The sequence below is a fragment of the Bos mutus genome, chromosome 4 (genome assembly GCF_027580195.1).
Source record: "Bos mutus isolate GX-2022 chromosome 4, NWIPB_WYAK_1.1, whole genome shotgun sequence".
Classification (NCBI taxonomy): domain Eukaryota; kingdom Metazoa; phylum Chordata; class Mammalia; order Artiodactyla; family Bovidae; genus Bos; species Bos mutus.
Window position 1 is genome coordinate 54,801,454 of NC_091620.1, and position 13,456 is coordinate 54,814,909.

Below are 13,456 nucleotides of genomic sequence, written 5' to 3' on the forward strand. Positions count from 1 at the left end.
GTCTCCTGCATTGGCAGGCAGGTTCTTTACCACTAGCACCACCTGGGAAGCCCTCCTATAGCTACACATTCTTTTAAAATCAAATACACTGATTCTTTGCACCTTGTTCCTTTTTTTAAGTTATGTTAACTGTTGTAGTTCCCTTGAGCTCTGAGGAAGAGAGGCAGATTTGTTATTGCTGGGAGACGGTGAGCACTCCGGCTCCTCATGTGATTTCCAGTAGCATCTGATAAGGATGGTGTCTGTATCATTTGTCATTTATGATGTGCTGGTTCAAACTTTGTGACATCAATCACTTCAACAGGGAAGAAGAAGGATGTTTCATTACCAACTGGAAGTGGAACTCCATGTTCCCCATTTGTTCTCCACTGATACCATGGTGGGGAAGGGGCCTCATTATTGGCCAGATCTCTACTTGGTCTTCTCTGAAACCACCATAGTGAGTGCGTTAGGGCACTGATAGTCATGTGAGGCTAGACATTCAGTTCACCACTCCCAGCCACTGTTGGCAGCAGTAAGGATGAGGCCCAGTTTTTTCTGCACTGTTTGGCTGGAGTAGAGCATCTAGCTAGCATCTAAAAGTTTTCTACCTTACTAGACTGTCCCTTCCCTGGTCCTTTGGATAGAGACAGCAGGGTTGGGGGGGGGGGTGCTTTTACTGTCTGGGTCTTTGGCATTTCCAGGTTTATGACTTCTCCACCTCCAAGTATGAGATGTATAAGGCAAAAAGAAAACCCAGAAAACTCACCACTGTGTCATTTCCCAGGTCCCAATATCTCTAGCTGGTTTGGCTTCTTCTGTTTATCTTTCTCTTTTGGCTTTTGTTTGTTTTATATAAAATGACCAGAGTTTTCCATTATACTTAGCTTCAGTTGTATTTCTTCTTGTAGTAACAAGAAAAATTATGTCTACTCCATCTTCCCAGAAGCACACCTGAAGGCTTTTAAGGAGCGGAATGACATAGTCAGCTATGTCATTCCAAAAGCTATGCTTTTGGAAGATTCTTCTGGCAGGGAAGAGAACGGACTTCACAGAGGAAAATGGAGGCTCAGTGAAATCTATTAGGTAGGAGAAAACAAGGGGCTAAAATAAAGTTGTGGCAATGAGAATGGGGTGAAAGGATCTGAAGGAAAGAGAATTCAGGAGATGGATTCAGTAAATGTAATGACTGGTGAGGAAGAAGGGAGATACACATATGATTTCTAGGTTTTTGGTTGATGTTACTAATGAGCAAAATGGCACCAATTCAGTTAGGAAACATAGGAGTAGGAACGTGTATAAAGATGATGAGTCCAGTTTGGGAACTGCTGCGTTTGAAGTCTCTGTTTTCCTCTAACTTTGGTTCATAAGTAAGTTTGGCACCTTCTTTTCATCTTATTTTATGTCCTTCAACTAGAAAATCAGAGAATGGGAAGCTGCCCGTTTTCTTAAAAATGAACTAGCTCTCCAAAGAAGATATACAAACAGCCAAAGAGCATATGAAAAGGTGCTTAACACTATTAGTAATTCTTGGACTGCTAGAAGATCAAACCAGTCAATCCTAAAGGAAATGAGTCCTGAGTATTCATCAGAAAGACTGATGCTGAAGCTGAAGCTCCAAAACTTTGACCACCTGATATGAAGAACTGACTCATTGGAAAAGACCCTGATGCTGGGAAAGACTGAAGGCAAGAGGAGAGGGGGACGACAGAGGATGAGATGGTTTGATGGCATACCAACTCGATGGACATGAGTTTGAGAAAGCCCTGGGAGTTGGTGATGGACAGGGAGGGCTGGCGTGCTGCAGTCTATGGGGTCGCAAAGAGTCTGACACAACTGAGCGACTGAACTGAACTGAAATGGAAATCAAAATACAATATGATACAACTTCATATTGTACGAAGTTGTTCATATTATAAACATACTAGGTTTAAAATTTTAAAGAATAACCATAACAAAGTGTAGGGGAAGATTTAGAAAAACTAGAACACTCATATTTTGTTGATAGGAATAAAATTGTCTAGCCACTTTGAAAAAGATCTGAGCAGTTTCTCAAAATGTTTAAATTATTGTTACCGTAGAATCCAACAACTCCACTCCTGGGTATATATCCAAGCTGAATAAAAACATACAACCAAACAAAAACTTAAACACGAATATTCACAGCAACAATATTCACAGTGGAATCAACTCAAATGAAAAGACATAGAAAATATCCATACTGTGGAATATCATTCAGCAATTTAAAGAAATGATATTCTGATACATGCTACAACATGGATGAATCTTGAAACATTATGCTAAGTCAAAAATGCCAATCACAGAGTCGGACACGACTGAAGCGACTTAGCAGCAGCAGCTGTCAGGCAGAAGATTTCTTTTAGGTGTGACAAAAGATTTCTAAAATTAGATTATGATGATGATTGCAAAACTCCACAAATACACTAAAAGCCACTAAATTGTACACTTTTAGCAGGTACACCTTATGGTATATGAACTATATCCCAACAAAACTGCTTTTTAAAAAAATCCCAATATTCTTTTTAATTTTTAGCTATTAAACATCACTTCATGGGAAATAGATGGGGAAACAGTGGAAACAGTGTCAGACTTTATTTTGGGGGGCTCCAAAATCACTGCAGATGGTGACTGCAGCCATGAAATTAAAAGACGCTTACTCCTTGGAAGGAAAGTTATGACCAATCTAGATAGCATATTCAAAAGCAGAGACATTACTTTGCCAACAAAGGTCCGTCTAGTCAAGGCTATGGTTTTTCCTGTGGTCATGTATGGATGTGAGAGTTGGACTGTGAAGAAAGCTGAGCGCCGAAGAATTGATGCGTTTGAACTGTGGTGTTGGAGAAGACTCTTGAGAGTCCCCTGGACTGCAAGGAGATCCAACCAGTCCATTCTAAAGGAGATCAGCCCTGGGATTTCTTTGGAGGGAATGATGCTGAAGCTGAAACTCCAGGACTTTGGCCACCTCATGCGAAGAGTTGACTCATTGGAAAAGACTCTGATGCTGGGAGGGATTGGGGGCAGGAGGAGAAGGGGACGACAGAGGATGAGATGGCTGGATGGCATCACTGACTCGATGGACGTGGGTCTGAGTGAACTCCAGGAGTTGGTGATGGACAGGGAGGCCTGGCGTACTGTGTGCGGTTCATGGGGCCACAAAGAGTCGGACACGACTGAGCAACTGAACTGAACTGAAAAGAATTGTGAGTCATCACTTTTTTCTGTATTCATTCTTGTTTCTGGGTTCAATTGTCTTCTTCCTGCAATGTATCCTTTAACAGTTCTCTAAGTAAGAATATGCGTGTGCTGTGCTTAGTCCCTCAGTCATGTCTGACTCTGTGACTCCATGGGCTACAGCCCACCAGGTACCTCTTTCCATGGGGATTCTTCAAGTAAGAATACTGGAGTAGGTTGCCATGCCCTCCTCCAGGGATCTTCCCAACCTAGGGGATCGAACCCAGATCTCCTGCATTGTAGGCAGATTTCTTTACCATATGAGCCACCAGGGAAGCCCAAGAAAGGATATATGTATAATGAACTCTCTTGGAATTTCTTTGCCTGAAAAATGTCTTTATTTTGGCTTCACTCTTGAGTAATGTTTCTTTCAGTACAGAATTCCAGATTGACAAAGTTCTTTTCCTTCATCATTTCACAAATATTCAATTTGTCTTCGGACTTCTAATTATGCTACTGAGAAGTATGCATATTAGAAGTCTATTGGAAGATGCATTATTGGAAGTCTATTGGAAGGTGCATTATTAGGATAATATATATCTGAGTAACAGAGACTCAAAATTCCAAAATTTCAAACAATACTGAAGTTTATGTTCAGCTGTATAAAATCTGGAGTTAAGCATTTCAGGGCTGATACATTATCTCTGTTTCACAAAATCTTCTGGGTGTGATCATGATTCCTATGGCCCATGGTGGCAGCTAGAGCTCTAGGTAACCTATTTGTGTTCCAGGCAGGATGGTGGAGAAAGGATAAATAAGAAAATGAATAAAGGGAGCACAAGAGCCTTATGAAAGTTTCCAGAAATCTACGCCAACAGTTCTGCTTACACTTCACTGACCAGAATTAGTTACATCATCATACTAAGCTTCAAGAGAATCTGAAGAAAGCACTCTATTTGGAGGCACGAAGACATAGGCCCCACTAATAATCAAGGTTCTTTTAATACAAAAGAACTAAACTTATAGTCTCAGACACAGTAGCTTCCAAAAGCAAGCATCCCAACAGGCCCCAAGTGGACTTTGTAAGTCACACGGCGACATATCCACCACAGTTACAGGCCACCCATATTCAAGGGGAGGGGGCATGGGTTTCACATCTCAGTGGGAGGCTTGTCAACATCACACTATAAGAACAGCATGTGTGATGGTAGACAGAGCTGCAGATATTTTTGGAAAACATGATCTGCCATATGTTTTAAGAATCCAAGTTCAGGCAGAAGTCTCACCCTAACTTCTCAACCTGCACAGACCAAGGCCTTAACTCCCCTCCCCAGATAGATGTTAAAACACATGTTACTAGATTCCACGGAATTAACAGCACCACCCCCACGGAGCATAACTGCAGACTCAGCAGGCATGTTTACAGCCTGCTGTACTGATATTAAATTCCTCTTTCATTTCTACCACCTGCAAGGTTCCCTTTCTTTACTGCAAGTTTAACTATTGGTTTAAAGACATTTTTAAAAAATATTCTACTCAGCACTTCTACACGCTTATAAAAATTAAAGGATTTTTGAGTTTTCTTAGTCCACCTCTTACTGGAATCAGAAACTTTATCCTAATTTTATTCAAAGGACTATACATTGAAAGGGAAGAGGAGGAGATGTTTGGCATACAAAAGCCAACCCATGTCTTCCCTGCCCTCTTCAGGATCACATTATATACACACACAAAGCTCTGATCAGATATTTCAAGTGGCAAGGGGTTAAATATCTGTTAGTATCTCAGCAGGTTGGACCACTATTCCCACTAAAGAAGAAGCAACTGACCTACATGTAGAAAAAGAAATAAACTGAAAGTAGAGGAGAGATGATGAAGGCAAGGGTGTCAATAGATACCAAAGCAACTAATATAATGGTCATGCTGCTCCACACGAGAGACCAGGAGGAGCGTCTTTTTATTCCTAAAAGAGAAGTGGAAATAAAGGGTAAAGAGTGGAGGAAGGTGGATAGAGGAGGATCAACAGACAGTCAGCTAGCAGCTGCATAGGCAACATGGTCTTTTAAAAAAATCACTGGCTGTGGGATGGATGGAAGAATTGTTGAGAACAGAACTATGACATTAATTGTCTGCATGCAATTGCATATTGTGATCTCTCTTTTCCTCAACTTCAGTTAAGTTCTGCTTTGACCAGGAGCCTCTGGTTACTCGGAAAGAAGAGAGGAAGAAGGGGCTTTGGCCTGCTTCTGGGTGTATGTCAGTGCAGATATGAAAAAGCCAGAGGCATATAGAGGAACACAATCAAGAGAAGTAGGAAATAAGAGTCAGAAGAACAGTCATCCCAGGTATTCATGGGATACTGGGGTCTGCTCTGAACCTCAAAAGGGCATACAACAGTGATCTAAACATATTTACCTAGATCTCAATGGGTTTCCCTGGAAGCTCAGACAGTAAAGAATCTGCTCACAATGCAGGAGACCTGGGTTTGATACCTAAGAAGGGAAGATCCCATGGAGAAGGGAATAGCTACCCACTCCAGTATTTTTGCCTGGAGAATTCCATGAGCAGAGGAGCCTGGCAGGCAACAGTCCATGGGGCTGCAAAGAGTCAGACATGACTAAGCGACTAACACTTCACCTAGACCTCAAAAGATCAAGAACCTCCAGCTAACACCTGTGTTACATATCGTCCACAAGCTCCTAGACAGCTACTTGCAGTACCATCGACCATTCACTGGTGGACCAATGGCTAACATACTGGGGATCAAGTGATATAGTAGACATATTCAAAGACTTGATCAAACACATTCAAAACAAGAAAAGCAGAGTGAGTTTCAATTCCCGCAAACACGTAACAGTCCAGTCCCTCATTTTGACCATAATATCAACCTTTTCTAAGACAAGGTAAGTTATCTTTCTTTTAACATGTACTTTGTACTGGGGTGTAGCCAATTAACAATGTTGTGATGGTTTCAGGTAGACATGAAGGGACTCTGCCAAGGCAAAGGGAGTTTTCCATCACAGGATGGATTCCTTTGGAGTGTTCATGACCCCTTTAACAGGGATGTGATAAAGAGGATGAGTTTTATGGGAGATGGTGAACTTTGGACTGGATCATTTGCAAGTTCTAGTCTAACCTGAAATTTTTCATATCTAAGATAATGGGTTGATATATCTGTTTACTGAATCAAGCACATTTACTTGGCTGATAATGACTATATTTGATGAAAGGGATGGAGAAAGAGGGCAAGTCAGAGCAGTGGGACCCTTGTGGTCAGACAGAGAAATCTTGGATGAACACTAGTGAGGGAATAACTTCCTGTGTTTTGTTTTGTTTTTTTATTTTTCTTTTTTTTTTTTTGATCATGCCTGAAATTTTATTTTTATATATATAAATTTATTTATTTTAATTGGAGGTTAATTACTTTACAATATTGTATCGGTCTTGCCATATATCAACTTGAATCTGCCACAGGTATACACGTGTTCCCCATCCCGAACCCCCTCCCACCTCCCTCCCTGTACCATCCCTCTGGGTCATCCCAGTGCACCAGCCCCAAGCATCCAGTATCATGCACTGAACCTGGACTGGTGATTCGTTTCATATATGATATTATACATGTTTCAATGCCATTCTCCCTAATCATTCCACCCTCTCCCTCTCCCACAGAGTCCAAAAGACTGTTCTATACATCTGTGTCTCTTTTGCTGTCTCGCATACAGGGTTATCGTTACCATCTTTGTGTTTTGTTTTGATCTTTTTCATTCTTTTTCTTTTTTGGCTGTGTGAGGTCATCATTGCTGGGAGCAGGCTTTCTCTAGTTGCAGTGAACAGGAACTACTCTTCGCTGGGATTCATGGGCTTATGGCAGCAGCTTCTCCTGTTGCAGAGCACAGGCCCAGTAGGTGCAGCATGTGGACTCAGCAGTTGCGATGCACAGGGCCTAGTTGCCCCTCAGCATGTGGGATCTTCCCAGAGCAAGGACTGAACCCTTGTCCCCAACACTGGCAGGCAGATTCTCAACCACAGACCACCAGGGAAGCACCTGTCCCCCTCTGCAGTTCTGAAGCACAAATACGTCATGACCAAAACTAGACCATAACGGTACAGGTCACAGTGTGGAGGGTGATTTGAAGCTACAAGAAAGAAGCTAAGGGCCAGCCTAGCAGTTCTTCCAACGACCTTGTTGTGGAAGAGGAAAGGCCAGAGCCAGGTGGGAGATGACCTTAGAAAAGAGAAGATTAGATTCAAGAGGTGATGCAGAGCAGTGCCAGTCGCAGAGGTGGATTAGGGGGACTTTTAGATCGTCTTTCCATAATCTCCATCAGTCCCCACAAACTCCACCAATAAAAATTAAATAACAATATACTATCCTTTGACAAGAACAATTAACATCTGTTCTGTCTTATGTCTGTATGTAATTACATATTGTTGTTGTTGCTGTTGTTCAGTCGCTAAGTCGTGTCCGACTCTGGGATCCCAAGGACTGCAGCACGCCAGGCCTCCTGGTCCTTCACTATCTCTTGGCTTACTCAAATTCATGCCCATGGAGTCACTGATGCTATCTAGCCATCTCATCCTCTGCCGCCCCCTTCTCCTTTTGGGGCAATTGAAAACTATAAATTGTATTGTTCTATAATACAGAAACTAAATAGAACCATTGTACTGCTCTGCATGCTGGCTTCTGCCTCTGCCACCTCCACCACAACACAGTCCTTCCAACTACAGCAGTGGTTCTCAATTTTGGTGTGCATCAGAATCACGACTAGAGTTTGTTAAAACACAGACTGCTGAGACCCACCCCAAAAAGTTTCTGATTCGGCAGATCTGGTGAGGGGTTCAAATACTCATATTTTTAACAAGTTCCCTGAGACCCCACTTTGAAGACCACTGAGCTGGATTGCTGCCCTCTTACCCTCTAAAGCTGCCATTGCTGAAGATAACTTTCTGTGGGAGCAACTGAGAAATGAAGATGTTCAGTCTGTGAACACTGTTGAGGTGGGACCTAGCGCTCCACATGGGATCTGAACATTTTGGAAACAGTTACAGTTGTTTAAGACAAGCCAGGAAATCACATCCTCTTCCTACACTGTCCTGGGCCCTTTTTATGGCTGTAGACCATCCACAGAACACACTGCTGACAACACTGAATGCCCAGCCAACAGCCACAGCTCACAACCACTTGTGACAGTTCTCAGGCCTTTCTCCCACCCATTTTATCCTATCCTTGCTCTCATCATCCTGGTTGTGTAACCCATCCACTGTCAACTCAAGCTCCCAATGCCTGCAACAAACCCTCCTCACCATGACCATCAATTTATAAATGATCTCTAAATAGACTCAAGCACTTTATGGGACATTATCTGAATTTGCCCTGGGCTCCACAATGGACATCATCATGTAATAAGCACTAGGCTTATCCAGCACCCAGCTTAGCTGTACACCCCTGTCTGCCCATGCCCATCTCTGCCCAGGAAAGGGGACCATTCACCCAATCAAACACCCAGTACAAAAATACCAGGCGACTTCTCTTTGCTTTATCATCCATCCACAGAAACTACTCCAGTTCCTTTGTAGAATAATCTATTTTCAACACTATCTGGATGATTACCTCCCAAAGCAAGAGAGGCCACATTTGTAGGCATTACTAATTAGGCTCCATTTTCTTATTGAGTTGGACACCACTATTTTCTTTTCAACCATTGCTAATCTCAGGGGAGAAATGATTCTCCCTCAGCTAGGGAAGTAATCAAAACTCCAGAATGGAGCTGCTCAGCTACACAAGCTCTGGGGCCAACCCCTCCCTCCTCACAGTCTCTTCCAATGCCACATGCTCCGTCACCAAAAAGTGCTCTGTCCACTGCACTGGCCTCTGTTCCTGCAGGAGACATGGACACCAAAATCTGGGCTTTTCCTGCCACACTGTGGCCATGTCTGAACACTACACATGGCCTTTACTCCTTGAAAAGTGGTATTGTGTTTGTTTTTTTTTTTTTTTTTTTGAAGGACTGGAAGTTACCTTCCTTACCTGTTAACCCCCATGCACTCCCCAAGCCTCAAGGATTGCCTGCCTCCTCCAGGAGGGCTCCCCTGAATCCACCCACACCCCCAGTCAGATGAGGTCTCCAGCATCAGGCTCCCATAGCTTCTGTACCAACCTCCAGGATTTCCCTCCACACACTCCATTGGAGCCCCTTACTTCTCCAATTCCCTGATTAGCTCTTTAATGGCAGAGATCTTGCTTTCATCAGAATTTGTGTCCTTAGCATATAGTACAGGGCCAGGCCCATGATGATGTTCAGTAACTATTTGAATGAGTAACTAAATGAATGACCAAGTGAGCAATTAAATGAAGCAATCCCTTTGTCCCCTCCCTTTCTTTACACACTGAGGAAACACTTTCAGGTATCTGGGGAAAACAATGCCTAAATCTGCTATCAATCAATCGTTTTCCTCACAGTAAGAATGAACCCTCTGTGTTTCCACTCCCAAGGGGATTTGTATATCAGGTTTTTCCCTTATTTTAGGTGATTCCTGATACAAGTAAGCTGGGGGAAGGGGATGGTGGAGGAAAAGTCTTCCCACCCCAGATGAAACCAATTGTAGTCGAGGTCACAGCCACATGGATCTCTGAAGCCTGCCCTGTGGTAAAGCTTTAGCACCTCCACCATTGAGCTGGAAGAGCCCCCAAGTCCCAGAACCAGCAAACTCTAACCCCTTAGACCAAGGAGGAAGTAATGTGCACTGGGAATAGCCAAGATTTGGAATTGGAAGACCTAGAATTCTAGCGGTGAGCAATTCTCTATCTTTCCTCCCAGCCTCGTTGTTCTCATTTGTAACAATGGAGACACTGCGTGGCTAATGTTAGCCCTGCCTGTCAGAGAGCTTCAAGTGCAGTACTCACCCCAACCATTGCAGAGAGAGGGGTGGTCCCCACACACAGGGGCTCCAGCCCCAGGATAGCTAGCCTCGTGGTGAGAGCCATTCTAAACCATCTGTTGACTCATAGCCAATGTACTTTGGGTTCAAGCAGTGCCTGAAAGTCAGGGTCACTCTCAACTCCTCATTTTCCTGGACACCCTCATCTTTCTGCAGGTTTCTGAGGGGAAGATGATATTCCCTACTTCCTTTGAATCCCACTCCCCACTCCTTCCTGCTCCTTTCCCCCTACCCCCAGGGGGATGACTTCCTTGTTGCTCACTGTACCCATTGTTGTTAGACAGATGCTCTGATTATGGTCAGGTTAATCCAAAGCCACTGCTAAGCCTAAAATGATGAGGACAGGGATGGCAAAGGGACTGACAGGATCCAGAGTTTCGGAGGACTCACCTCCTGGCACCCCACCACCTCATGGCACAGCAAGTGTCTCCAGTCTAAGTCTTATAGGAAGTAAGCTTAACCCATGGGTTTTGGAATCAACTTCTTTGAGGAAAGCATGGTGTTCTGGGTGGTGGTATCAGTCACACAGAGAAGAAACCCAAGCACTGGGCTATACTGTGGAAGTGATCCTGGTTCATAACTGGACTAGAGAGAGCCTGCAAGACTGGTAAATGAGATGGCCAAGGTAGGATAGGAAGCCAGCCCTTGGAAAAGCCAGATGTCTTCATGAGTCTATACTCTGTTTACCTCCAGTTCTCCTTTAGGATTCCTTACTATAATCATCAGAATTCATCTCCATTACAATAAGGGGAAACCAAGAAAAGTATATAGATTCAACAGGGGCAAAATCTACAAAGAAACGAACATGTTGCAGAGGCATCAGGGATCTGAATGTAAGAACCCCAAAGGGAATGAAAACCTTGGGACTACTAAGGAAGCCAGTGTGCCAGCCTCTTCTCCCCTCTGCAGGTATTTTCTGCTGAACAGGGTCCAGTTTTCACAAGCCTACCTGCCTGTGTTCTTTCTCCTAATTCTGTGCTGGGCCGTGGGCACTGGCAGGGCTTTCATGTGTCCTGTGAGGTGTGAACATTAGAGAACGCTACTGTGCTTCACCTTCTAGTCTCAAAAGGAAAGTCTACTATTCAAACCCTTCCAGTCTTCCCAAACTGAACACTTCAAAAGAGGCCATTTTCAATGTGGTGAAGTGAGGTGAATGACAATCAGACAATGCTACATTGAGGATTTTTTTTTCCTTCCTAAAAGTCACCTATTTTTTTCTCCTCTAGGACTTTCTACAGAAAGATTTAGTAGATAACGTGCTATCTGACTTTTTCCCAGGACATAGGACTGTCAGGAGATTTTTTTTTCTTTTCAGAATTAGCCCAACTTAACTGATTTGCCACTATCTACTTTTTTCCTGTATCGATAGTATTTTTCCTCATCTCTTCACTCAGCTCCTTACAAATAAGCTTTCAAGTGACACACCATCCCTCCAACCCAGTGTCACAATTTAGAAAATGTGGAAGCCATTTACAAAAGGAGGAACCCTCTTCTCTCTGTGAAAGGCCCAACTGCTGCAGGTTTCATTCTGGCCTCATGGTTAAAGGGCTCCATCCCCTTTCTAACCTCGTGAGGAGCATCAGAAGAGCAGGAACTCCCGAGGGATGCAGCCTGCACTGCGTGGTCACATTACTGCTCCAGCTTATTCATTTGCCGACTACTGCTCAGGAGATGCAGAAATAAAGGGACTAAAAGCATATTCATCACCCTCACTGAGCTGTGGGATGACATACTTACTTTGGAAATAATGATTCCAAGTAGGAGAGCAGTGAAAAACAGGGCCTGTGAGAAGCAACTTTTATTACACAGTTTCTAAAATGTGAGCACTTAATGCTCTTTCATTACCATATATTATTACAGTTCTATAAAAATCATTTTTAGGAATCAATCCCAAATTTTTGAAGCTCCCCACCCCCTGCCACAAAAGAGCTAGAAGGCAGAGTTTAGAAGAAGTCTTAACAAAAGAGAAACGATACTTTTGCACCTTTAGGTTTTAAGACTTACTATGGTAGAATCCACACTCAAGACTGGGTCAACCTTTGTGAACAATGCTGTAACTCAGAATCTGTGTAACCCCTCTCAAAGCATCATTTCAAAAGATGGCAACTTTTTTATAAAGGAGAGAAGGTAGGTATGAATTTCCTATTTTTCAGATGGGAAAGCTAAGGCACAGGAAGTATCAGTTAAATTACTTTAAGTGAAAGCCAGCAAGCAGTGATAGTGCTGGAACAAAAATCCATCTATTCTGATTCACAGTTCTGCTATTTCTCCACTGGATGCTCCACCCATTTGGGGAGCATCTCCCCTCAACCCTACTCAATCTCCCTTGGTATTTCCACTCCAAGGAATCTGGGTTTTCATCCAAGGGAATGCATTAGCTTGCTGTGTAATTTGCTGATCACTCTGGCACAGAAAACACCATGAGGCTTTTGACTCTTGCTCATCCATTGGGATCAAGAGCTGGAGACAGGAGTCAAGTGAAATTCATGGGGAGCTCCCAGGCCCTTACAAATATTCCAGTGCCAAAGGAGAAGCAGTCATGGATTGCATCTGAGTTTCAAAATGTCAATGAACTGAGGCAAAGCCAGTAGAGCAAGGCCTTGAGTCCACATTGGGAGGTGATGATGCTTCTACACTTCTATGGACCTGGACAGCTACAAGCACTTCACAGACTCTTCTGTACTCATTCTTCAGAAATGAGTCTCACCCCACGGCAGGACACTCAGGGGATCCTCCAGTGCAGTGCTTCTCAAATTCAAACGTGCATAGGAATCTGGGGATTTGCTGAAATATAGGTTCTGATTCAGGAGGTCTAGGGGAGCCTTGGACCCTGTATTTCTGAAAAAGTCATCAGATGATGTCAGTTCTGCTGCTCCCAGGACCACACTTAGCATAGCAAAGGCCTAGAGCACAATTTGATAAGCCGCAATTCCAAAGATTGAAAAGGCAATAGCAATGAATAACTCACTGGTGATAGGGCTCAAGTGGAGTATCAGCCCACTGAATATACCTCCTATATTACTCTTTTATGGGCAGTGTTTCCCTGACACCTGGCAGGGTGAACCACACAGGCAAAAAGCCACTGAAGGAGCCCAGGAGAGGAATGAAGCAAGATTTACTCACGGGAGAAGCGGGCAAGTGGCCTGGCAGTCTTATCTCCGGCTTCATTTGCAACTGGAAAAAAAAAAAAAACAGAAGATGCAGTTAAGTACAAGGCATGTGTGTCTACAGAAAATGCCAACCTACAGCTAATCCTCAGGATGATTCACTATTAAGCTGTGTTTGAAAGTCATTGTAAGAGGATAAAAGCAACTTCACTCCCTCTCTATATTTCCAGTGCCGCTCT

At 43.4% G+C, this 13,456-nt stretch overlaps 1 protein-coding gene across 4 annotated transcripts in view; it reads right to left on the reverse strand.

Annotated features, from left to right (window-relative positions):
* PDE1C (phosphodiesterase 1C) overlaps positions 1-13,456 on the reverse strand; it is a 539,682-nt gene that overhangs the window by 442,410 nt on the left and 83,816 nt on the right. For all 4 annotated transcript variants that reach the window (XM_005889124.3, XM_070369504.1, XM_070369502.1 and 1 more), the window contains exon 2: positions 13,234-13,284. In XM_005889124.3, coding sequence (XP_005889186.2) covers positions 13,234-13,284 — 51 coding nt within the window. The remainder of the gene's footprint in view (positions 1-13,233; positions 13,285-13,456) is intronic.